General features: G+C 42.9%; 1 protein-coding gene across 3 annotated transcripts in view; it reads right to left on the bottom strand.

Moving 5' to 3' along the window:
- The window catches only part of MGST2 (microsomal glutathione S-transferase 2), an 80,129-nt gene that overhangs the window by 17,150 nt on the left and 35,391 nt on the right, over positions 1-27,588 (bottom strand). For 2 of the 3 annotated variants that reach the window (XM_073341175.1, XM_073341176.1), the window contains exons 2-4: positions 24,973-25,098; positions 5,679-5,778; positions 3,267-3,337 (exon numbers count right to left, since the gene is read on the bottom strand). In XM_073341175.1, coding sequence (XP_073197276.1) covers positions 3,267-3,337; positions 5,679-5,778; positions 24,973-25,098 — 297 coding nt within the window. Of the gene's footprint in view, positions 1-3,266; positions 3,338-5,678; positions 5,779-19,436; positions 19,545-24,972; positions 25,099-27,588 lie in introns of those variants that run through there. The other variant, XM_073341177.1, reaches the window with a different exon arrangement.

The following is a 27,588-nucleotide window of genomic DNA, read 5'->3' as shown; positions in this document are numbered from 1 at the left end:
AAAGATGGTGTTGAAAGTTAGCTGGATGTATTTTTTTTAAAAGCGGGGGTGGGCAGAGTGAAAGAAACCTGAATATGAAACAGTTTTTAAAATGGAGGGGAAAATTTCATTTCAGGTTGGAAGAAAATGTTTTGACCCAAATCATTCCCCCACCCCACCCCGAGTTTCTGATTTGATCACCAAACTGAAAAATCAATTATTTGCTCAGTTCCAATTCTGAATCCCTCTTTCCAGCACTGGTGCAATTTCACCTGTGCTGACAATGCTGTTGTAAGTGCTAGTATAGACAGGGTTTCTTCAATTCCCTGTTCTCAGCTGTATTAAATACAGGGGTTAAAGTAAGAAGGGGCACAGCTCTCTCTCCTCTGCTAAAAGAAAAAGGGGGCTCCCATTCTCTCCCTGGCTTGCTCTCCCCTTCTCCTCCTCAGCTAGTACAGGCAGAGTTCCTGCTGTTGTTTTAATCTACTTTAACCACAGACTCAATCTGAAGATCTTCAAAACCCAAATAGATTTTTTGTGACACGGTGCTGAAAATGCCTGAGCCCGTGTAGGCCACATCTACAATAGTGCTCATCATGTTGCACAACTGTTCCAGTGTAGACATGGCCTTAGGGCCTGCTGCTGAAAAGTGGCAAACATGCACAATCCCACTGAAGTCAAGGTCAAACCCTGAGCAGTTTGTGCCCGTTTCCCAGGCTGTGAAACAGGGCTAATAATACTTTTCTGCCTCACAGGGGAGGTGCAGGGCATCCTGTTTGTACAGTGCTTTGAGACCTTTCGATGCAAGGCACCATATGATTGTAGCTATTATCATATTCACGTCTGTGTTCTGACAAGCTTGGCTGCCTTAATGCACTCAGTTTTGGATCTCTTTTGAGGAAAAGTTACTAGCTCTGTCTCCCCGGAGATGAAGTGGGCATTAATAATCCCATTTCACTTAGGCTGTCAAAATGGACTTTAACCCTAAATTCTGGGAGGCCCTTCTAGTCCAGAGTTTTTCAATCTGTTTTTTAAAACTGGATCTGTTACAGGCAAGATTATGATGGCACCTCCTATTATTAAGGTTGCCTGTCACTCCCTATTATGTCTCTATTTTCGGTTGCTTACAACTATGACAAACTTAAACATTTTGGCTAAAATTTTCTCCGTCAGGTGTTTGTCTCGGACAGAACTTTTGGGGGAAAATTTCAGCCAAAATGGTGGTGGTTTCCAAGAATGATATGTTGTTTTGCCAATGCTAAAAAAAAAAAGTTGGCAACTTTTTCTTTCATAAGCTCTAGCACCTGCCAGGCTTTCAAGCAATGACTTAAAATTTGGCATTGCGGGGGTGGCTTTTGTACCAGGGATGTGCCTTTTGCCATACTTGTAAAAATCTGCCTGTATCTGGCCACATAATAAGCCTTTGAAAAACTGCAATTCATATATACTCTGCAGAGATTCCTTAGATTTTTGCAGCGAAATTCACTGAAGATGCTGTCTGCACTAGGCATGCTCCAGACTGGAGGCACAAATTTAACAGTGAGGAGAAAACAAAATATTGGATAACTGATCACTAAGTGAGCACCATCCAGTCCATGTGCTGAATGAGGCATGTGGAAAAGTGAGTGTGTGATGATGTAATGAAAGACTGCATCATAATGCATAGGCAAAAGGGGTTGCACAGGCAACCTTAATTCTGGCATTTCTTAACTTTTTTGAGTACTTGACTTTGCTACCATGATAATGTTATTTTAAGTCAAGTACTCAAAAGTTAAGAAATGCCAAAGTTAACGTTGCCTGTGCAACCCCTTTTGCCTATGCATTTTATATATATACAATAAAAAAATTGTGGCCTGCCTTTGTCCAGCAGACATCAGAGGGTAAGAACCAGGCACATCTAGTTTTTATTCACACCAATGGCATTTCCTTTATATTTATTTCTAGAATATTCCCCCTTGCTGCAGTTTTTACTCCCTGATCATCTTGTATTTGTGGGAGAACAATTGGGGGATGAGTCAGAATCACACTGCATTTCCTATTGCAAGACTCATTCCATGTATCAGTGTGACGGGATGTTCATCCCACACTTTTCCTGAAAGCATTAATGCATACTAATTAACGAAACAGGCCTCAGTAGAGAGGAATGAGGTGGCTAAGCAATCCTCTGACTGAATGAAGAAACCCAGCTGAGGAGGAATGCGCTGGGCTGAGACTAAAGGCAGGAAATTGGCAGCAGAAAGGGGCTGCTGGGAAAGTCTGCAGTCACTTCCTGGGAGAAGAGAGGTGACTTTGGGCTGGCAAAGCTGGAAAAAGGAGGAAGCCAGGAACACAGAGTAGAGGGCAGGCCCATGTTCCCCTGCCAGATGCTGAGGGAGTGACACTACAAGGCAGTGAATGAGTAGACTACCTAGGACTGCTGAAGGAAGATTTTGGTATCCCAGAACGGGGAAACACATGGAATGACTGGCCGTAGGGCTGAGACAGCAGCAGCTCGTGGAGTGAAATGGATGCAGACCCAGAGAGAGGCAGAGGACTGCATGCAAATGTGGGAAGGGGTGTCAACCTCGCAAGCTATTCCCCAGAACGATCAGGAGGAGGCGCCATCCCAGTGGTGAGTTGAGCACCCTCAGAATCAGGTTCTCAGCTAGAGGGGCAAATGAGAATTTTACTTTCTGAAATGAATGGAGAAAATGAGCTTAAATACTGAAAAAAAGGAGAAAGCGTTTTATCTTTTTTTGGGAGGGGGGGTGCATTTGAATATGTGGAGGCTTATTTTCTCTCTGGAGAAACATAATGAAAACTGTTGTTAATGATAACAATGTACAACACAGGTTTTTATACAGATTAATAAATTTACCTTCCGAACACTCCTCTGAAATATTAATAATAATTCTTTACTTACTAGTGGCATTAGGTGTTAGGAGGGGATTCCGTATGTGAAAAAGAGGAAAGACTATTTATGCTAAATTCTGCCCTTGGATGCATATTTTGGGTTCCTAATGGGAAGTCCTCACATATTGGTCTGGCCTAAAGAAGTCAGTGGTAAGAACATCAAGGTTTGCATCCTTAGTCTGCAATGAGTAAAAGTTGGTAGAACAGAAACATGTAAAATACCAAGATCATTCTGGAGCCTGTTTACTCTTCCTCATAACTCAAGAACAAGGGGCGTAAAGAGGTAACATTTAAAGCCAATAAAAGGACATCTAAATTAACCTCAGGGTACAACTGAAACTATTATAGCTGATAAAACATTGTTTAGGCCAAAATAAAACAACAATTGTGTTTACCTTGTTTGAAAAACCAGCCTGCAATCCAAAGAGCAACCAGAAAGATTGAATAAAACTCCACACAGTTTTGTCTATGGAATAAATTAATAAAAAAGTTACCTGAGCAAGAAAGAAACTATGGGTGGGATTTTCAGAAGCTCTCCGCTTTGGCCAAATGCTGTTCCCAGTGAAATTCATGCCATTGGCTTGGATGGGAGCAGAGAGAGGCCAACAATGAGCACTTTTGAAAAATCTCACTCTTCTGTGTCTTTTCAAATATGTACAGTTCTGTTCCTATCATTGTGACTGAAATACTAGGCCTTGGTCTGACTATTCCTATGACTATAGTATCAAGCATGACAAGCACATGGTAGAACTTCTAAATGATTACAACAACAGTAATGGCTTGAAAACACAACTTTCAGTTGTACCTGATATCACATTGTTTTTTTCTTTTCCTTTGCTCATATTCAAAATTTTAGTATTTCTTTTTTACTTAAGGCAACTTTCTATAACTGGATATTTTTATTATCCAGTAATGTTAGTTACATTAGATAGGATTGTTTTAAAATAACCCTTACATTGCACATTAAAATCTCATGCTTCAGGGCATAAGCCAATCACTAAATGAAATGATCTAAGACAGAGGTTCTCAAACTGTGGAGAGACCCTCCGCTCCTTCCCAGCCCCAGCTCGGGGGCTGCCGCAGCAGGGGAGACAGGGCACATCCATCACATTAGAAAGGTAAGACTACTGATATTAAAATATGAGTTGTGTGCTTTTATTTGTAGAACAAAAAGTTTATTAAGTTTTTGTTTTAATATAGTGCTTTTATCCAAAGTGCTTTACAACAGTTAGGTTTCAGAGTAACAGCCGTGTTAGTCTGTATTCGCAAAAAGAAAAGGAGGACTTGTGGCACCTTAGAGACTAACCAATTTATTTGAGCATGAGCTTTCGTGAGCTACAAATAAATTGGTTAGTCTCTAAGGTGCCACAAGTACTCCTTTTCTTTTTACAATAGTTAGCTAATGGTACAAACAAGATTTGGAAAGATCATTAAGTGATCTCAGCAATTTTCAAGTGGTCTGCAGCGGGAAAAAAAAAAGTTTGAGAATCACTGCTCTAGGAAAACATTCCTCCATGGGCAGGTTATTCCACAGTTGTCCACTGATCCACTTTGGCTTTTCTTGCATCAAGGGATGGTGATGTATCTGGTATTTGCCACTCTGAGCAAAGTTCCTTGACTCGATGAACCACTAGATAGATCCAGTATGACAGTTTCTATGTTAAACCAACCAAACCTAAATAAAAAGCTGGAAGCTAAATGATGTGACAGTTGAAGCTTTAATTAAACTTCACAGGGAGTGAAGTAAGTGGGTTGCATTGTTCATCTAGTGTACTCTATTCAAAAAGTAATTGCTGAATGGTTTGTCCTATGTCTGAGACACTTTTGTGGGTATAGGTGTGTAGTTACTAGTTTGGTACTTGTGACAACTATTGGTTTTTTTTGTTTTTTTTAGGTAAAAGGATACAAAAATAGGTGACTCACCAGGACAAGTTTCTTAAATGCTCATTAATTTTTTAACTCAAACTAATTAGCCAATTTACCTGTATATTCTCAGAAATTTCAGTCTTTCATCACAGATGCCCTATAAATTTGGGGAATATACATTGTAATCTTCATAAAAACAAAAAGGCTAAAACCCTGCTTAAAATAAACTCAAAGCAGCCTTAAGTGTGAAGTTTTGACCAGCATATTCACATTAAATAGCTCTGATCTGTTGTTCAATTTCTCTAGAGATGTTGAGTAGCCATAGTGTATTGTCTGTCTGAGCTTTCTGTGATTTCCCTTTTCTTCTGGACTGAAATTGCTTTTGTATTTGTGGAAAATTAAAAATTTCTTTGAATATTTGAGCACAAAGATTTCTAAGTCTAATAAATATTGAGTTTGTGATTTTAGGTATCTTGAACTAGAAAGAAAAAGTACATGGAACCTCTCCATATAGTTTGTAGAGAAACACAATGACTGAATCTCCTTTCAGTGTAAACCAGGAGTTGAAGACCAGTGTACCTGGGAGAATCAGGCCCAATGAACATGGAATGAATATGCAATGCAATTACTCTTACGAGGAGACCAAACACTCACAAGTGGTGGACAGAAGACCTTGGTCATGCAAGGCCTCAGGTTAGTGCAAAGTCTTAGTAAATGCTGTTCTGTGGAGATGCCCACAATTGTTCCACCCATATCTTGTAAGAGAGAAAGGTCACTGAGAGTTAAGATCTATGCTCATAGCATACAGCAGAAGATCATAAATACCCTGGAAAAAAAATTGCTTCACGCTTGAATGGCTAAATTAGACCTCTGTAGTGTCCAATTAATTAAATGAATGAGAAGTTTCTCATTGCCACTGTTTTAATGACACTAGAACTTACTGTGCACGGAATATTCTGTCAAATTCTGGGGTTCCGGTGACTTCTGGGGGCATGATCTTGTGCTGCTTTCTTGATTTTCCTACAAGCCAGGCAAAATGACCTGCAAGTAAAAGTAATGGATCAAGGATTAAAGAGTCTTTATTTTTTCAGAAAAGCAGCAGGCCCTGTCAATCCTCTACAAATCTCAATTTTTCAAATGGAAATAATCATTCCTCAGGTTTTGCTTTTAAATTTGAATGAAAAGGACCAACACCTCTTGCAGCTCCCCTACCTTCCCCTATAAAAATTCACACGCTAACTTCAAATGTGACCTGAACCTTATTACAAAATCCAACTTCAGTAACTTTACAGTTACGTGCTGAATGCCCCCCAAAGCAAGAGAATTCAGTCACTAAAACGGTCTAGTTTCAGAGTAACAGCCGTGTTAGTCTGTATTCGCAAAAAGAAAAGGAGTACTTGTGGCACCTTAGAGACTAACCAGTTCGTCTCTAAGGTGCCACAAGTACTCCTTTTCTTTTTGTAAAACTGTCTACACACTTAATATTCTGTTCCTCCTCTGGCAAAGCATGATGTTGAGGATGGCTGGCTCCTGCTCCATATGACACCCCAGCATGTGTAGCCCACCTACCTAATAGTGAGAGATCTCTTTAACAGATCTAGGGGGCCCGCCCACTTCCCAGAACCCAATATGAGATCTAGGGAAGCAGGGGTAGGAATGAGTTGAGTCTGGTTCATTGTTGCTAGGCAGATGCACAATTGGCACTAGACATCCAGAAGTTTCTGGAATTGGGTGTGGTAGTTTTGGGAATGCTCAATAGGTTCCCTGCTGCTGGACTCAGACTCCATGAGGGCAAGTAGTCAGGGAAGCTGCTTTACAAAAGACCATGTGCCTAGGGTTGCCAACTTCCTAATTGCAGAAAACCAAACACCTTTGCCCCGCTTCTTCCCTCCCTCCATCCCTCCCCACTCCCTCCACTGCACGCTCTCCCACAGCCTCACTCATTTGCTCATTTTCACTGCTCTGGGGCATGGGGTTGGGGTGTGGGAGGAGTGAGGGCTCCGGCTGGGGGTGCGGGCTCTGGGGATGAGGGGTTTGGGGTGGAGCAGGGGACCCCAGGCTGGGGCAGGGGGTTGGGGAATGGGAGGGGAAGCAAGCTCCAGCTGGGGTGAGACCAGAAAGGGGTTCAGGGTGCAGGAGGGGCCTCTGGGCTGGGGCAGCAGATTGGGGTATGTGTGGGGATGAGGGCTCAGGCTGTGGGTGCAGGCTCTGGGCTGAGCCAGAAATGAGGGGTTCAGAGTGCAGGAAGGGGCACTGGTCTGGGGCAGAGGGTTGGGATATGTACTTAACTGAGTGGTTGGTTAATTAGTTAGCTGACTAGCTGCTTTCAGCAGAGGAGGAGAAAGAGTCCGAGAAAGCAAGAGGAGGAGAGAGAGTCTGAGATAGCAAGTATGAAAAATCGGGATGGGGGTGGCGGGTAAAAGGTGCCTATATAAGAAAGAGGTGCCTATATAAGAAAGAGCCCCAAATATCGGTACTCTCCCTATACAATTGGACATCTGGTCACCCTAGTTGCATGGATTTCAACTGAAGATTTCTACGTGCAGGTGGAGGGAAGATGTTGCTTTTGACTTGGCAGACTCTAACTGAGACTCAGGTGAACTCAATCTAAGCTTTTGGGAACTGTTGAGTTCTTCTCATTGTTTCTGTGGGCACTGACTGTTTAATTTTTCTTTATATTTGTCATAAATATAAAGGGAAGGGTAAACCCCTTTAAAATCCGTCCTGGCCACAGGAAAAATCCTCTCACCTGTAAAGGGTTAAGAAGCTAAAGGTAACCTCGCTGGCACCTGACCAAAATGACCAATGAGGAGACAAGATACTTTCAAAAGCTGGGAGGAGGGAGAGAAACAAAGGGTCTGTGTCTGTCTGTATGCTGCTTTTGCCAGGGATAGAACAGGAATGGAGTCTTAGAACTTTTAGTAAGTAATCTAGCTAGGTATGTGTTAGATTATGATTTCTTTAAATGGCTGAGAAAGGAACTGTGCTAAATAGAATGACTATTCCTGTCTGTGTGTCTTTTTTGTAACTTAAGATTTTGCTTAGAGGGATTCTCTATGTTTTGAATCTAATTACCCTGTAAGGTATCTACCATCCTGATTTTACAGAGGTGATTCCTTTACTTCTATTAAAAGTCTTCTTGTAAGAAAACTGAATGCTTTTTCATTGTTCTCAGATCCAAGGGTTTGGGTCTGTGGTCACCTATGCAAATTGGTGAGGATTTTTACCAAACCTCCCCCAGGAAGTAGGGTGCAAGGGTTGGGAGGATTTTGCGGGGGAAAGACATGTCCAAACTACGTTTCCCAGTAAACCCAGTTAAAGTTTGGTGGTGGCAGTGGAGATCCAGGGTCAAAGGATAAAATTAATTTATACCTTGGGGAAGTTTTAACCTAAGCTGGTGAAAGTAAGCTTAGGAGGTTTTCATGCAGGTCCCCACGTCTGTACCCTAGAGTTCAGAGTGGGGAAGGAACCTTGACAATGTTGAACTGTGAAGATAATATATATGGTTTATGGAGTAGCCATGGTATGTTGTAAAAATTAAGTTATTTTTTTTCCTCTATCATAAGATTTTATAAAGTTGGTACTTAATTCTTAAGTTCACTTCTTTTGTTCTTTTGGACTTGACTGTGAGGAGTTTGACCCTGTATGATCCTTGGTGAAAAACCTCAGTGACTGAATTCTGGGTCTCTAGGTGCTTTTCTGTGGGACTTGTGTTTTTTAGACACTAGAGAAGGGCAATGAAGCCAACTGTAGCCCACCCAAAGGTTACATAAGCACTATGCTAGTGACTTCACACCCACCACCCTAACCCATGTGGAGCCAGCCCTAAGGTCCTGCATTTTTGTGCTGTAGTAGTATTAAATTTTGTAATAATATACAGGTGAGTCGCATCATATGCGCATTTAACTTACGCAAATTCAACTATATGCACTCGGCAAAAAAAAAGAAAAATAACAAGATACCTGTAAATAGCGCGGGCGATTCTGCCAACCATTCCACTTAATGAGCAATGCCCCAGAGTGAGCATGAGATGGGAAACATGAATCTGCTGTTCCCTCAGTCGGTCTCGATTCCCGCATGCCTCTCATAGTCTGAGCATTTCGCCGTGCTGAGTGTGATTCTAGTGTTTAAAGATACTGTACATATTTTTTTGTACAACATGGTCCCCTAAACGCAAGCCAACTACTTCATCTGGTGCTCAACCGAAGAAACAGATCTGTTCCAATGCTGGAGGAAAAACTGGCTGTGTTGGACTTTTTGAGAGATGGTATGTCGGTCTCCAATGTGGCGCGTAAATATGGCCACAACGAATCTAGCATCCGTGCCATCAAGATTCGAGAGAGGAATTCATCAAGCCATGGCATCAAGTTCTCCAATAACTGCTAAGTTGATGAGCCAGGTGCGTGATACGACTTTAGTGAAGACTGAAAAGGCATTAAACTTATGGCTGGAAGACATGAACTGTAAACGTGTGCCTATCAATGGCAACACGTTGCGAGAAAAGGCTCTTAGCCGCTATGCGCTGTTCAAACCTCCCGCCGAAGAGGGACAGCCTTCTGATGAGAAGGAATTCAAAGCCAGACAAGGTTGGCTTAACAGTTTTAGGAACTGCTTCAACCTCAAAAATGTGCAGACTACTGGTGAAGCTCATCTGCCAATGAAGAGGCAGCAAAAGCCTACCCCAAACAATTAAAGAAAATCATAGAAGAAAAGGGCTATCTTCCGGAACAAGTTTTTAATGCTGACAAGACTGGGCTCTTCTTGAAAAATAAAATGCCCAACTGCACTTACACTTGGAAATCAGAAAGACAATCCCCTGGCTTCAAAGCAGCTAAAGACTGTGTGACTGTGTTTTGTGGCAATGTGGCTGGGCATTTAATAAAGCCGGGCTTCCTCTACAGGGCTGCAAATCCCCATGCCCTAAAAGGCAAGAACAAAAATCTCCTGCCTGTGTTCTGACAATCAAGTAAAAAGGCTTGGGTGACGGCAGCATTATTACTGGATTGGTTCCACAAGTGTTTCATTCCAGAGGTCAAGCGGTACCTCGAAGAGAAAGGACTTGACTTTAAACTGTTGCTGATTGTAGACAATGCTCCTGGCCACCCTGCGGCACTCCAGTTTGTGCATAACGATGTTGAAGTCATCTTTCTCCCCCCCCAGTACCACCTCCAACCTCTCAACCAAGGCGTGATTCACCGTTTCACGTACACGAGGCTTACGTTCTCACGGATGCGTAGCGCTATGGATGCTGATCCCAATCTTAATGTGATGGAGTGTTGGAAGTCCTTCAACATTGCCGACTGCATCACTTATATTAAACAGGCAATGGATGCAGTCAAGCCTGAAACAGTCAAAGCATGTTGGCGAAACCTATGGAAAGAACGTGTGAATGATTTTAAGGGTTTCCCAACCACTGATGAAGTGAAACTCATTGTTCAAGTGGCCACGCAAGTGGGTGGTGATGGCTTCGTCAATGTTCTTGAGGAAGAAATTGAAGAATTGAGAGCCATAGAGAAACATTGATTAACGAAGAGTTAGAGGAACTAATAAAATAGTCTACAGAAGGCTAAGATGATGACGATGAACAGGAAGAGCCAGCAGGTTGGAATCTTCATAAATTTGCTGAAGTGTTCCAAGCAGCGAAACACTTGAATGATTTAACTTCTGAATACGATCCCTCTGGAACAAAGCCTCAAAATCACATGTCGTATTACAGATTATTTGAGACCGTATCAAAAAATGTTTGAGAAGCTCAAGAGACAACAGCTACAGTTGCTGATCACCATGTTTTTCAAGGGAAAAACAACCAGCAGCAGATGAGCCTATGCAATCAACTTCTTGAGCTGAACCAGAGCCAACCACTTCGTCTACTACTCGCTCTTATCACCCAAGCTCTCCGTCGCCTCCATCTCCTGGATCGACATCAAGCCCTGACAACTCCCCTGTAATTACCTCCTGTAATTAAAAATACAGTATTGTAAAATTATATTTTGCATATGTATTCTTTATTATATACTGTACATTACTGTATACTTTATATGTTTATACATATTACTGTACAGGGTTGTGTACACAACCCTGTACAGTATACTGTACTTTATGGGCGATTTAAGGGATTTTTCAAGGGTAATTTTGACTATATGCGATTTTTACCTTACGCGCTGACTTTAGAACCTAACCCCCGTGTAAGATGCGACTCCGCTGTATAACCTTTGAGAGAGAAAACGTTACATATTTTGGAAACAACAGCTGGGTACCAAATGTGTTTTGATACATCTGGCAATGGTTAGTATTTTGAGTGTGTACACACATGTATTACACATCCATCCATAGCAATTCATTTTGTACTCCGAGTAAGTGCTGTAATTTTGGGTATGCCTGCACTGCAGTTGGGAGTGTACTTCCCAGTGCAGGGCTACAGATGTGGGCTAGCTCTGCTCCAACTAGCATGCTAAAAATAGCAGCATAGCCAAGCCAGGAGTAACATGGGCTGAGCTCAGGCAGGCCACTGCCTGACTGTTGTTTTTATCACACTAGCTCAAGCAGAGGTTGCATGTGTCTATCTACCCATATCAGGAAGCATGCTCCCAGGTGTCATTCAGACCTACCCTTTATGTGGCCCTGGGGATAGCACATTGAGCTAAGACTCAGACCTGGGTTCTATGCCTGGCTTTGCTAGAGGGTGATCTTGGGCAAGCCACTTCAACTCTCTGTGCCGCAGTGGCCTCAGCTATAAAATGAGTTCTACTCACCTCTTTTGTAAAACACTTTGAGATCTATTGCGGAAGTGCTATACATGAGCTAGGCAGTATTACATAAGAGGTATTATTATTATTATTATTATTTATTATTAATTATTATTATCAATTATTACTACAAATAGACTAAATATCTGCTGTAAATGCAAAAGTCTTAACTAAGGAGCTGTGACCAGTATTTCTATAATCTCCATTCCTCTGTGTGTACCTAAAATCTATTTTCATTGCCACCTTCAGCTCAGAAACGTGAATCTTATTTAAAAAGTTTATCAGATTTTGATGGAGATGGCCAGGTCATACTTGATACAAAATTAAACATGCAGAAAAGCAAATCTGATTTATTTAATAGTGGCCACAGGACAGGACAACGTGGTGTTCTGTAGGAGGCTCTGGTTCAGGAATGACCTGATACTCTCAGTCTGATAATCTTCAAGGTGATTTCAAGTGATTGGAAAAATCCACCACAGACCTTGGTAAATTATTCTGATGGTTAACTATCCTCATTGTTAAAAAATGAGCACCTTATTTCCAGACTGAATTTGTCTAGCTTCAACTTCCAGCCATTGGATTTTGTTATTTGTCCACTAGTCCACAGCCCTCTACAATTTGAAATCTCCTCTCCGTGTAGGTAATTCTAGATAAAGTTAAGATTTTGTCACGGGTATTTTTAGTAAAAGGCACAGGCAATGGATGATAAATCACGGAAGCCAGAGCCCCGGGGCTGAAGCTGAAGCCAAAGAAGTCCATGCACATCTGTTAAAGTCACAGAATCTGGGACCAAATCGTAACCTTAATTATAAACCATGATCAAATCACCCCATAACCTTCTTCTGGATAAACTAACTAGACTGAGCTTCTTGAGTCTCACTGTAAGGCAGGTTTGCCAGACCTTGTACAGGATTCCCCTCTAGAAAGGCCTCTCTGCCTCCATTAATGCGCCTTCATTTACATTGTAGCTGATGACCAAGCTGTGATTCACTACCACAGAATTCTTTTAGAGGGGGAGGGTGGCATTAGAGGAGGCAGAGGAGCATATTTCAGGGTAATTGTGCTCAGGGGGACAAGATGGCCACTTTTTGAAATATTTCGGGGGGGTGGGGAAGGGAATTTTCAAAAGGTCTCCCTCTGGCCCTTCCCTTACCACCCACTCAAAATGCTCTCTTCCTCCTGCTGCTACTTAGAGCCACCAAACCCTACTTGGTTCATGAGCTGCAAGGGCCAATTTGACAGACCACATGTTTCATTGGACCACCATCTGCAGCTAGCAAACCATAGCTGGTTGGTCCCCAGGCTGTACTTTGAGCCGGGGGGCATTATCAGGCTGGGACAGGATTCTCAGCTGATGAAATAAAGGAAGTTGGCCAGCTGAGCAGCCCATCATACCCAAACTGGTTTAGAACAACCTTGGTATGGACTCAGGGAAAAATCTCAGCCTATTTAGGGCGGCTAGCATGGAATTTTGTGCCTCAGCTGGTGCAGTACAGCCAGCTGAAATGTGCTCTAGTACAGACAAGGCCTTAGCTGTAATAAAGTGTACACTTGCCACTGGTGGTTTAACAAGCCTCTAGTTATAGTTGGGTTTAAGAGGCTTAATGAAATCTTACGGGGTGAATTTGGCTCACCATGGGCAAAAATCCAGACTCTTGTGATCGTACTGCACTGACAATGGCCCATTCCTTAATCGGGAAAAGCTTCCACCAAACTCAGTGGGATCTTTGCCTAACTCAGGACGGTGAGATTGGGGTTTATATGCCCCCTGAAAGAAGCGAGTAACTTTATACCTACCCAACTACAATTTTCATAACTTGCTATCTTTTGCAGACAGACAGGAAGTTGCTTTTCCCTTTGAAAACCAGTTGTAACCATTTTTTTTTTACTGGAGAATTTACATCGCTTCTTTCTTAAAAGAGAAGATGCATCTAGATGCTTTGAATTATACAGTAGGTGACATGAGGCCTTAGCTGCGGTGGAACAAGTTACCACATATACTTTTTTCACCAGTTAGAATTTGCATCTTAACTCTTTGAAAGCAAATAGAAATGAAAGCAGTTTTATATACCCTAGTTTAACCCCTTGGATTACAATCCAGCACAAATCCAATCGACTTCAACCACTGGACTCCAGTCACATCTATTAGCTGAGAAGTATGCTTGAGTTGGTCTTTTTCTGATTTCAGCTGGCAGTCACATTTAGCAAGACTGTCTCCTTGCTATGAAAATATAGCACAAAGCTTATGTACAAGGGACAGCACCTCAGATGTCTTATTCCTGGTGCAAAAATCATGCACAGTGTAAAATCAGTCATTTGTATCACAGTCAATGGTGTGTTAAACTATTCTTGATTTGAAAACAAATCAGATGCCTCATAGTAGCACCTGACTGGATGCAGATAAAAGGATATTAGGCACCAAATAAAACACAGGAAAGGGGACACTGTATCTATTCTCTCTACAGAATCATCTCCAAGCAGCCATGACTCAAATTCATTCTACTTCAGTCTGGAGCCCCACTAGTTTTTCTAATGGGTCTGTAAAACCTCCCCTTCTCTCTCCTGCAGCAAGTCTTAAAAACTAATGACAGGTTTCAGAGTAACAGCCGTGTTAGTCTGTATTCGCAAAAAGAAAAGGAGTACTTGTGGCACCTTAGAGACTAACCAATTTATTTGAGCATGAGCTTTCGTGAGCTACAGCTCACTTCATCGGATGCATGCCCGTGGAAACTGTAGCAGACTTTATATATACACAAAGAATATGAAAAAATACCTCCTCCCACCCCACTGTCCAGCTGGTAATAGCTTATCTAAAGTGATCACCAGGTGGGCCATTTCCAGCACAAATCCAGGTTTTCTCACCCTCCACCCCCTCACACACTTCCACTTCCACTTCCTCGTGGCTGGATTTTACTAAAACTAGACAAGCCATTTACAACGCACACTTTGCTTCTCTACAAAAGAAAAAGGACACTAAACTTTCTAAACTACTACATGCTACAAGGGGCCACAGCAATGGTTCCCTCAACCCACCTAGCAATATTGTTAACCTATCCAACTATACTCTCAGCCCAGCAGAAGCAGCTGTTCTATCTCGGGGCCTTTCCTTCTGCCCCTCCACCCCCACGAACATGATACAGTTCTGTGGTGACCTAGAATCCTATTTTCGACGTCTCCGACTCAAGGAATATTTCCAAAATACCTCTGAACAACATACTAATCCACAGAGACCTCCCTACCAACACTACAGAAAGAGGGATTCTAGGTGGACTCCTCCTGAAGGTCGAAACAGCAGACTGGACTTCTACATAGAGTGCTTCCGCCGACGTGCACGGGCTGAAATTGTGGAAAAGCAGCATCACTTGCCCCATAACCTCAGCCGTGCAGAACACAATGCCATCCACAGCCTCAGAAACAACTCTGACATCATAATCAAAAAGGCTGACAAAGGAGGTGCTGTTGTCATCATGAATAGGTCGGAATATGAACAAGAGGCTGCTCGGCAGCTCTCCAACACGAGTTTCTACAAGCCATTACCCTATGATCCCACTGAGAGTTACCAAAAGCAACTACAGCATTTGCTCTAGAAACTTCCTGAAAAAGCACAAGATCAAATCCGCACAGACACACCCCTGGAACCCCGACCTGGGATATTCTATCTACTACCCAAGATCCATAAACCTGGAAATCCTGGGCGCCCCATCATCTCAGGCATTGGCACCCTGACAGCAGGATTGTCTGGCTATGTAGACTCCCTCCTCAGGCCCTACGCTACCAGCACTCCCAGCTACCTTCGAGACATCACTGACTTCCTAAGGAAACTTCAATCCATCGGTGATCTTCCTGATTACACCATCCTGGCCACTATGGATGTAGAAGCCCTCTACACCAACATTCCACACAAAGATGGACTACAAGCCGTCAGGAACACTATCCCCGATAATGTCACGGCTAACCTGGTGGCTGAACTTTGTGACTTTGTGACTTTGTCTATGTGACTATTTCACATTTGGGGACAATGTATACCTTCAGATCAGCGGCACTGCTATGGGTACCCGCATGGCCCCACAGTATGCCAACATTTTTATGGCTGATTTAGAACAACGCTTCCTCAGCTCTCGTCCCCTAAAGCCCCTACTCTACTTGCGCTATATTGATGACATCTTCATCATCTGGACCCATGGAAAAGAAGACCTTGAGGAATTCCACCATGATTTCAACAATTTCCATCCCACCACCAACCTCAGCCTGGTCCAGTCCACACAAGAGATCCACTTCCTGGACACTACAGTGCTAATAAACAATGGTCACATAAACACCACCCTATACCGGAAACCTACTGACCGCTATTCCTACCTGCATGCCTCCAGCTTTCACCCTGACCACACCACACGATCCATCGTCTACAGCCAAGCTCTGCGATACAACCGCATTTGCTCCAACCCCTCAGACAGAGACAAACACCTACAAGATCTCTGTCAAGCTTTCTTACAACTACAATACCCACCTGCAGAAGTAAAGAAACAGATTAATAGAGCCAGAAGAGTTTCCAGAAGTTACCTACTACAGGACAGGCCTAACAAAGAAAATAACAGAACGCCACTAGCCGTCACCTTCAGCCCCCAACTAAAACCCCTCCAATGCATTATTAAGGATCTACAACCTATCCTAAAGGATGACCCAACACTCTCACAAATCTTGGGAGACAGGCCAGTCCTTGCCTACAGACAGCCCCGCAACCTGAAGCAAATACTCACCAACAACCACATACCACACAACAGAACCACTAACCCAGGAACTTATCCTTGCAACAAAGCCCGTTGCCAATTGTGCCCACATACCTATTCAGGGGACACCATCACAGGGCCTAATAACATCAGCCACACTATCAGAGGCTCGTATACCTGCACATCCACCAATGTGATATATGCCATCATGTGCCAGCAATGCCCCTCTGCCATGTACATTGGTCAAACTGGACAGTCTCTACGTAAAAGAATAAATGGACACAAATCAGATGTCAAGAATTATAACATTCATAAACCAGTCGGAGAACACTTCAATCTCTCTGGTCACGCAATCACAGACATGAAGGTCGCTATCTTAAAACAAAAAAACTTCAAATCCAGACTCCAGCGAGAAACTGCTGAATTGGAATTCATTTGCAAATTGGATACTATTAATTTAGGCTTAAATAGAGACTGGGAGTGGCTAAGTCATTATGCAAGGTAGCCTATTTCCTCTTGTTTTTTCCTTTCCTACCCCCCCCCCCAGATGTTCTGGTTTAACTTGGATTTAAACTTGGAGAGTGGTCAGTTTTGAAGGGGTTTTACCAGCAGGAGAGTGAGTTTGTGTGTGTATGGGGGTGGGGGGGATGTGAGAAAACCTGGATTTGTGCTGGAAATGGCCCACCTTAATTATGCACATTATAGGGAGAATGGTCACTTTGGATGAGCTATTACCAGCAGGATAGTGAGTTTGTGTGTCTGGTTTTTGGGAGGGGGGTGAGGGGGTGAGAGAACCTGGATTTGTGCAGGAAATGGCCCAACTTTATTATCATGCACATTGTGTAAAGAGTTGTCACTTTGGATGGGCTATCACCAGCAGGAGAGTGAATCTGTGTGTGGGGGGGTGGAAGGTGAGAAAACCTGGATTTGTGCTGGAAATGGCCCACCTGGTGATCACTTTAGATAAGCTATTACCAGCTGGACAGTGGGGTGGGAGGAGGTATTTTTTCATATTCTCTGTGTATATATGAAGTCTGCTAGAGTTTCCACGGCATGCATCTGATGAAGTGAGCTGTAGCTCACGAAAGCTCATGCTCAAATAAATTGGTTAGTCTCTAAGGTGCCACAAGTACTACTTTTCTTCTTAAAAACTAAGACATTGCTGGAAACCCACTTGGTGCAATGTTTCTGCTTGCTCATTCCATCACAGACCACTTCTTGCTTGGCTTAATCCGTGGCCCAGCCTGGTTCCTTGAATACCCATGTGATTCTGGGAGGCTGAAAGTTTGTCCTACCACGCCTCTAGCCGTTGTAAGGTGAAGCATAGCTTCCAGCGCTGCTGCAGAGGGGTCTTATTGCCTAGTTGTTCACTCCCAGCACAGAACTGTACATGTAATGGAATAAATGGGAGTGCAGACAAGCCACTAGATGTTTAATAGCTAGGTGTCTTGTGCTGACAGCTGTCAAACATTTGGACAAAGGGCTGCTCCCACTACCAGAACTGGTTGTAACAGGTTCTTACACTGCCACTTTAACAGAATACACGGAAGAGCAGAGGCTTGGGCAGGGCTGGATTTTCTGATTAACCTCACCGACTCTGGGTGGGTCTTTATTATAAAGTTCAGTTGACCTAACCACACCCTCGGTGCTGTGACAAATCACCCTGATTGATCAGATGATACAGTTAAACTGATCTAAGTACCCCTGTATAGACACCACTAGGTCAACATGATTCTTCTGCCAACCTAATTATCGCTTGTTGAAGGGAGGGATTTACTCCCTTCTGTTACTGTCGCGGCTCCAAGACAGTGTTATAGCAGCTCACCTGCAGTGCTGCAACTGTGTCACTGTGGCATTTCTAGTGTCGATGTAGCCCCTGTGTTTTAGAGTTTTCAGAATGTATTCACTTTTTCGGCAGCGGCTCTTTGCCCTTCCTTGTCACATTTCTTCCTGTTTTCACTTTAAACAGTGTAAAGCACAGCAGCCCTTGCAGCAGGATGAACTTTCATGGAAGCTCATGGTAAATACTGTCGCAGGAGATAAACGCTGTGCTAAGAGCCACATAGGTTGTTCGGGAGAGCCCCATCTGGCACACGCAACTCAAGAATGAAAGCAGTGTTGCCAACTTCAAACATTCAAAAATCATGAGCCAGGCCCCCCTCAAGTCATGAGATTTTTAAAAATAATAATTGTTGGGTTCTTTTTATTTGGCTTCTGGTTATTTAATCTTGAGGGTTCACATTTTTAAGCTTTTCTCCCCAAATTAGAAACTTTTTTTGTAATGAATGACATGACCCAGGAACTGGGGCTTTAAGAAAACACCAAATATAAAGAGTTGGCATTGCTGCAGACAAAGCAGTCAGCTTACAAGTACTGACAAAGCCGTAAACTTGAACCTCTGCTCCTTATCTCAGGCTTAGTCCTCCTTCAACCCATACAGCATATATATCCTATGGCTTGCTGTAGACACAACCATATTATCTGAAGGAAAACAATTGCTAGTGTTGAAAATGCTGTCACTGTACCATATCTAATCACACTATTGTCGTTCTTCTTTCTCCCGTTCCATTTATCTACTATAGCTGTAGTTTGCAAAGTGGTGGGAAAGCCACATACTGTATGTGAATCTAAGAAGTATTTCCACAGTGGATAAAATAAATCTATATATTTAGGAACCCCTGATGAGAGGATATTATGAAACATCCACATGCTGCAAGTGCCTTCTTTGTAACTTAATAGGTTTTGTCCTTTTTCCTTTCTGATATTAGATACTTTGCCATCTGCTTGAGGGGACAGTTTTTAAAAGAGCTTTTGGCTCAAGGCTTCAAGAATGTGATTTTAGGAGTTGGTAGTTTGAGGATTCAAGCTGTGTAAGTGTCTAAAAAACCCGAAGCCAGCGCAGAACATGGCAGAAGGATGAGTCTGCATCAGCTTACAAACTCTCTAGCAACAGTTTAACAATCCCAAAAATCTACAAACAAAACATAAAAGGGAAAAATTGTAAACCCCCCCCCCACTCCCTAGCAAGGTAATCTGTCTCCCTGTACCACATCCTCTTCAGAGGACAGAGAAGGGGTACCTAATGCTCCAGTTGGTGACAACTTTTTTTATGAATTCTCAGACACTCAAGTGACAAGAAAACTAGCTTAGTATAAAATATCTCCAGTGTTCTAGGATCCATGGAAACTATCCCTCAGCCCCAGCCAGAAAACCCCACAGGCCTTACTTTGCTGGCAGGCTGAAAGAAGGGATACTGCAGCAAGCAAAATTAAATCACCAGCCATGTTTCCAGCAGCTTCCGTCTCTCTGTGCAGCCAGGGCACTGTGTCAGAGTGTGTGTGTGAGAGCTACAGATAAAGAAGCAGGTTGGGGGCAGGGAGTGAAAATGCTTTTCAAAGACACGCCTTAGGAAGAAAACAAGGCAACTTTTATTTTTCCCTTTTTAAATGAGCAGTGGCTGCTTAGCCAGTTCTTGTTTCCTTGACCTGAAAATTGTTTTCATACTTGAATAGTCAGGTGGTGCTCTACTAACAAGAGCTGCATTTAGGAGTGAGCTTATTTACATCAAGTAACCAAGAAGTGGAGCTGCGTGAAAAATGCTGAATCCTTGAAAATTGTCCACCGGCTTCTCCTAGAAATCTGTGAAGTACCCAGAGCAAAAACAACCTCTCTAGGAAGTGGGGGACTTGTGGGGAGGGAGGGCATTGTAACAGCCGTAGGATTCTTTTCTGGCTCTTGCTGAGCAACGCAGCTAAATGCAGACTAATTGGGCAGGCTGGTCTCCACCTAAAAATTAGATTGACCTGGCTTGTGGCTTAGGGGTGTGAAAAATGTAGTGCCCTGTGTGAGGCTCAGGTACTTAGGTTGACCTCTTCCTCGCTGTTGGAGCAGCTAGGTTGAAGGACGAATTCGTGGAGTGGGGATTAACTATATTGAAGGAAAAACCCTTTCTGGGGATGTAGGAAGCATCTACACTACAACGGCACAGCTGTAGCTGTGTTGTTCTAGCCACAACAGTGTAGGCATGGTCTAAGGGATGACATGATAACTGCCTCTGGTTGTCTGTAGGAGTAAACACTAAGGGAGAGGAATTGTTTAGGAGTAAAAATAACAATAATGGAATTCTATTAAAGGGAATTTTGAGGCAGAATATCAGGGGGAAATTTCTAATGATATGATCTGAGGTAAGTCCACTAAATTGTGGCTGTCCCGTTGCTTAAGACTAGACAAAACTGGGAAACGTACATCAGAGAGCAGTCTTCAGTTGGCAAGGAATGGACTAGATGAAATAATAGCTCCTTCTCACTAATTTCTTTTAGCCTTAATGGGGATTAAGCTCCCTAAAACAACTAGGGCAAATCGTTTCAATATTTGCCTGGGCACTGGGGTTTCCCTCCCCTCCTCAATGTATTTTTTCCTCCGGTAAACCAAGATTCCTCCTTTAAAGGGAGGAGGTTCTAGCTGAGGACAAAAATAAAATAATGTTAATGTTAAATCAAATATTTGATTTTAAAGTGGTTACATTTTGAAATCCTGCAACTTTATTTCAGGGGGATGTTCTTTCAGAAGAATGGCTCAGTGGATAAGCACTAAGCACATGAGCTGGATGGTTCTGTTAAGCAAATCCGCAATGAAATAGTTACTAATGTTTACATTTGTAGGATTAGATGGGTACATAAAGGGTTAAATTAGCATAGCTTCTTAAAGGAAAATGTTTTGTTATTTAAGGGAAATAAAGGTGTTTTAGCAGCCATGGGAAAGGCTTTGAAAATATAGGTAACCATGCAATTGGCAAGATAAATTGTAAAAATGCCACAAGTACTCCTTTTCTTTGAGCTCAAAATGTGGTTGATAATAATTAGGACCCTTTTCTTACGACTGGTTCTACCTAGCTTGAACAAGAAAGGAGGATTGTGATGCCCCAACATACCAACATTATCTTGGAGAAAGATCAAATTGCCATATTTTGTTTTAGCCAAGACCAGGAAAGGGATCAACCCTAACCTGGCCAAAACCTGGGTTTAGCTAAGATTGTAACTCATTATGACATCACTTATTTGTTAGTGTATACGGCTTGTGAGGGGTATTATCAGAACTTATCTGGTCATACTGGCGCAAGCCAGGAGGAGAGGGTTATCCCTGGAACTGATCCTTTTGTTGAATCATATTAAAGAAGTTCTGTATTAAAATCACAAATGACTTTGATTCCCCATAGTTTTAAATTCCAGGGTATTACTAATTAAGAGGTCTCTTTGGTTTTTGGTACTGTTTCTGTCCCTCTATGTGTGAAACTTGCAAGCTGCTAATTGTGTTAGTACATTCTAAGACAGAGTCTGTTCTCAAAGCAATTCACACAGAGAGAGACTCAAAGCAATACTCTGTAACAACAGAAACAGCACCCAGAGACTCCCCGCCCTTTTGTTGTATTAACAATTGTGATTAAAATAGAGATAGAGGATGTATGTGGATGGATGCTTGGTGTGGATAATAACTGAATGATCTGGGAGGTGCCAGCCTAAGAATCCAGTGTCCATCGGCTGAAGAAGGCGTCAAGTGGAAATAACCAGAGGACCCCCGGAGGGCAGACTGGAATCCACCCAACAGCCTCAAGAATGGGAGAACCAAAGAACAAGATAACATCTAGCAGCACGGAGCCGTCAGGAATGTGCTATCTGCTGATTGATTCAGCAACAGCATGATGAAGCAATTCCCATAGACTGGCATAGGAAGAAATTCCTATAAAAATGGACTCTAGAAAGTGAGAACTTTGGGGTCTGATTCTGCAAACCAACTTCCAGGAGCATCAGATGAGCATCTGACAAGGCCCTGCTCCCTCCTCATGTCCAGGCCACCTGGCCAGTGGCTTGGCATGAGCAACTCTAAGGCTGGTAACTATGATAACAACCTTGCAGAACCTGTGTGTGTGTGTGTGTGTATGAATGAATGTGTGAATAAATATGAGATTGAATGGAATGTTATAACTATAACTAACTGCTTACTATGATTCTTTCTATATTCACAATAAATGTGGTATTTTGCCTTTTCCCCTTTAATAAGATCCTGCTGGTTTTTATTTTATTGGTATAACACTTTCATGAGAATGCTTATGAATGTGTGTTACTATGTGGATGTAATTGCTTATTATTTAGGCTTTTAGACATGTTTAGTGCAATGTACAAATACCATTTGGCCTTTAGATTTAATAAAGGAATTTGATTGAATTTGGGCCATGATAATAGCTTGCATAACCAATGATGTCAATAAACTTCCAACAATGTTAAATTGGCATTATTAATTATAGTTATTACTGTTGGACTTGCTTCATGGCAGCACAGCTCCATTGTGTTCCCAGAGGCTTGTTCAGTAGGGTTCAGAGTTAACATCCTATTAAGATGGGGGAATTCACTCATCTGTTAGAGCTGCTGTTTGAGGTTGTCTGGCTACTGTTAAGTACTGATGTATTGGGCCTTATCTGGAAGGTTTTCTTTATAACCAGAAGGGCTAGAAACTTCAGCTGATGTAAGTTCAGTGTACAGTAATTCCATTTGACTTTAAAAATTAAAACAATTATGGGGTAAAAAGGCAAGGATAAAATGTATGGGGGATCTGAAATCCATGGACTGTGTAAATTCCCCACACTGAGCCTGATCCACAGCCCATTTAAGTCAGTGGCTGTCCTTCTCTTGACTTCATTGGACTTTGAACCATGCCCATAGATTTCTATTTTCCTTTCCCATAACTCATAATTACGTGTTTGAACTGGATTTACTCTTACTACCACCTGAACTGGGAATGGGAAGCTGAATCGTATGCAAAGCCAAGCTCTTAGGCTGGGTCTATTCTTGGCTATACATTTACTAAATGTCAAAGCTTCTGTGTCTGTTTTCCCCTTAGTGTGCATGGTGTGGAATTTGTTTTTGCTACTTGCACATATTCTTGTGTATGTTGCAACAGTTCATAAAAATATTAGACAATTCCCACTTCTATCTGTATGACTGTACCTTTCACTCTGGTATTGCTAACCAGTGAGTGAAGAAGGGTTTAAAATCCTGCTCCTGGGGCAAAGCAGGTGTCTTGTCACATAGCTGTCTGGGGTGATATGAATGGTTTGTTTAAAGATTGGCTGGAACCAACCCATAGCAATGGAAGACCCTGCATACTGGAATGGAATGGAATGGAAACATCAAGGACTGAACAATTAATACATCCATGGCAGGCTTCCAGCAAGCAAGACGTGTGAACTTAACATGGTTTTACAGCCAGAGAACAATGGATGGAGGAGGTGGTGATTAGGAATTGTGTCAAAGTATGTCTACACTGAAACAGAACACCAGTGGTAGGCCTAGTCAGCTGATTCATGAGCAGGGGTCAGGCTTCAGGGTTGTAAAATTGCCGTGTAGACGTTTGGGCTCAGGCTGGGAAGCCAAGTCAGCTGACCTGGGCCAGCCACAGCTGTTCTTTTACAGTGTGTACGTACACACACACACACACACACACAGTGTGGCACAGGTCTCTTACCTGAAGCTAAGACAAAAAGAACAAAGTGAGACAGAGAAAGGAAACCAAGATGGTTCGTCCAGCCACATGGCTCATGGGAGCTCTCATTTTAGCCAACATGGACTACGTCTTAACCTTTGCTTCTCTCATCTAAGGACTTCCCGATCCAATATTCCAGTTATCTGAAGAAGAGTTCTGTGTGGCTCAGAAGCTTCTCTCTCTCAACAGTAGAAGTAGGTCCAATAAAAGATCTTACCTCACACACCTTGTGTGTCTAATAAACCCTACTCTTTTTGGAAAAGGTGGCATGGAATTGCTGCATATACCTGTGGGAGTGCATTGATAAGTTTCTGAACAGGAATCTATCTCAGTAGGACTCACTGGGCAAAGTGCACAATGAAAAATGAGTGCAGGAGCCCAAGGCTCAGTCTAGGAGGTGTTGGAGGCTACCCTTGTAGCAGTGACCCTGAGGGAGTCTAGCACACTGAGGGGATTCTCCCAAGGGACTGCTTAAAGGCTGGGCATGGCACAGATCCTGTGGATCTGACATTGGTTTCTCTCCGCCACATTAAATACACGATCCAGTTAGTTCCAGAGTCAAAAAGCAAGAATAGAAATCTTGTACAGTGAAATGTGCTGTGATGTTTTTGGTCTATTGTAGCTGATTACTGCTGGGGGAATTCTGTGCCAAAAAATTAAAAGTTCTGTGTGCAATATTTTAAAATTCTGCATATTTTTTTTTCAAAATAGCACAATATAACATGCCAGTTTAAATAGGTATTTTGAAATAAATTACCAACATAATTTAATCAGCAAGTATGTCTGTAACAATACATATTTAAAAAAATAATCAGGAAATATATATTTTGTTTTTTGGTGGGAATCAGGGGTAATGCAGGAGCTGACAGAAGGAGCCTGCGACAGTACTGGGTAAGTTGTTGGGTGTGGGTAGGAGAAGTATGGAACAGTGTTGGGGGTTTTGGGGTTTTTTTTGGGGGGGGTTGTTAAGGAGTTGCGGGGGCTGACCCCAGCCTCCGTCAGGCACATCTGCACACCCCCTGTCCCTGCCTGTCCCTGCACCCTCCTACCCCATCCATGTCTATCCCTGCACTGCCTTGTCCCCTCCCCATGTGGCCCTGCAGCCCCCCTCCCATTCAGGCCCTGGCCCAATGCTGTCACCCCATTAGCCCTTTGGAATCCCAGTCTCTGACCCCCTCCCACAGCAGCCCCCTGTGCCCCGCTCTGTCTGTCGTGTGCCTGCTCACCTGGCCCTGCTGTGAAGAATGCAGCCTCTTCCCCTTCCCTCTGTCTGCTGGCTGTCCTCTCTTCTGGTGCCACAGCAACCCCTTGTGGGTGAAAGGTGTAACTGCAGCACCTTGCCAGCAGAATCTCTATTCGGTGGAGAAAAAAAAACAAACCTGCAGTGGGACATGAATTCTGCATATGCACAGTGGTGCAGAATTTTCTCAGGAGTAGCTGATGTATCAAAGGCCATAAAGAAGCATATCAATTTGTCTTCTCTTCCAGACATTTGCAGCAGTGTTCAAACAATAACTGAGGAAGCTTTTTTTTTAAAGGCATTGGAAATGCACTACGCTGAGAAACATGCATTTTACACTAGCTTAGCAGTTTTAGATATTCTATGGAAATAATACATAGCTCTTATACAGCAATTTTCATCTAGAGATTGCAAAGCACTTTACAAGGGAAGGCAGGTATTACTATCCCCAATTTACAGATGGGGAAACTGAGGCACGGATCAGTCAAGTGACTTGACAAGCTCAGCCAGCAGGTCAGTATCAGAATGAGGAATGGAATCCACAGTTCATGATGCCCAGTTCAGTCCACTGTGCATTGGAGCAGTGATTTATCACAAACTAATTATTCTTTTATGCTTTTTCCCTTCTCACTCCATCCCCTGCATCTCCCTACGTGATTCTTACTGAAGAGATTCTGTCGGTTTCATCTATATAGAAATTCCCTGCTGACCCCACTGAGAAGGCAAATCCCAGCAGGGTACTGAACTCCTGCCATAAGAGAGCAGATGGTTGGTGTAATGAAGCCAAAAGCATTTTAAGTATAACCCATGTAGGATCAAGTAATCTGTTTTAGTGGTGTTATACTGTCAAAGCTGTTAGGTTTTGCCTCTAGAAAAGCAGAAAAGAGTTGAGCTTTGGATAAGGCCATTTCTAAAATGTACTGGGAGGGTATAAATGTCCTAAAAGCCCAATAATAGCTGAAACAGTGCAGCTGCTATTAAAGAAAATCTCTTCTTGTAGTCCAGTGTTTTGGACTGTACACTAATAAGTTCTGGAGACAATGGATTATCTTATTCTTATAGTGATATATATATTAGACAATCAGATTTGTTTTGGTTTTTTTCCATGGAGTTCTTTATGTTTTGTTCCTTAAGGCTGGAATACCGATTTTGTTTGTATGGCTACTTCTTACTCTGCACTTGAGCAAAGTAAATATTAATATTAGTAATAATTTTTTATTTAATAACTGAGCATTAAGGAACTGGTTTGACTGTGAATGCCCTCACTTATTGCTGGCCCAAGATCCCTCTAGTCTGTTGAATTTAACAATTAGAAGCCTGATTAAATTTAGTTCTAATTTATACAGGAGATAAAAATGTGTTCCTGTGTTTAAACATGGTTTTGATAATGTTTCTGTTAACATAGTTGTCAGTGCAACAATATGACCATTTTAAAAACAAAGGACAATTTTTGCCCTGCTTGACATTCCTTAGAGCCTAAGGGTATGTCTACACTACGAAATTAGGTCGAATTTATAGAAGTCGGTTTTTTTGAAATCAGTTTTATATATTCGAGTGTGTGTCCCCCCACAGAAAATGCTCTAAGTGCATTAAGTGCATTAACTCGGCGGAGCGCTTCCACAGTACCGAGGCAAGCGTCGACTTCCGGAGCGTTGCACTGTGGGTAGCTATCCCACAGTTCCCGCAGTCTCCGCTGCCCATTGGAATTCTGGGTTGATATCCCAATGCCTGATGGGGCTAAAACATTGTCGCGGGTGGTTCTGGGTACATATCGTCAGGACCCCGTTCCCACCCTCCCTCCCCCCGTGAAAGCAAGGGCAGACAATCATTTCGCGCCTTTTTTCCTGAGTTACCTGTGCAGACGCCATACCACGGCAAGCATGGAGCCCGCTCAGGTAACCGTCACCCTATGTCTCCTGGATGCTGGCAGACGTGGTACGGCATTGCTACACAGTAGCAGCAACCCCTTGCCTTGTGGCAGCAGACGGTGCAATACAATTGGTAGTCGTCCTCGTCGTGTCCGAGGTGCTCCTGGCCACGTTGGCTGGGAGCGCCTGGGCAGACATGGGCGCAGGGACTAAATTTGGAGTGACTTGACCAGGTCATTCTCTTTAGTCCTGCAGTCCTATTGAACCGTCTTATGGTGAGCGGGCAGGCGATACGGACTGCTAGCAGTCGTACTGTACCATCTTCTGCCAGGCAGGCAAGAGATGAGGATTGCTAGCAGTCGTATTGTACCATCTTATGCCAGGCAGGCAAGAGATGAAGATGGCTAGCAGTCGTACTGTACCATCTTCTGCCAAGCAGCCATGAGATGTGGATGGCATGCAGTCCTTCTGCACCGTCTGCTGCCAGCCAAAGATGTAAAGGATAGATGGAGTGGGTCAGAACAAGAAATAGACCAGATTTGTTTTGTACTCATTTTCCTCCTCCCCTGTCTAGATCACACTGCAGTCAGTCACAGAGAAGGCGCAGCGAGGTTAATCTAGCCATGTATCAATCAGAGGCCAGGCTAACCTCCTTGTTCCAATAACAACGATAACTTTGGTGCACCATTTCTTATTGGAACCCTCCGTGCAGTCCTGCCTGAAATACTCCTTGA

This window comes from Lepidochelys kempii, chromosome 4, assembly GCF_965140285.1.
Source record: "Lepidochelys kempii isolate rLepKem1 chromosome 4, rLepKem1.hap1, whole genome shotgun sequence".
Taxonomy (NCBI): domain Eukaryota; kingdom Metazoa; phylum Chordata; order Testudines; family Cheloniidae; genus Lepidochelys; species Lepidochelys kempii.
Note: the sequence above shows the minus strand (reverse complement) of the source record. Positions and strands in the feature narration are given on the sequence as shown.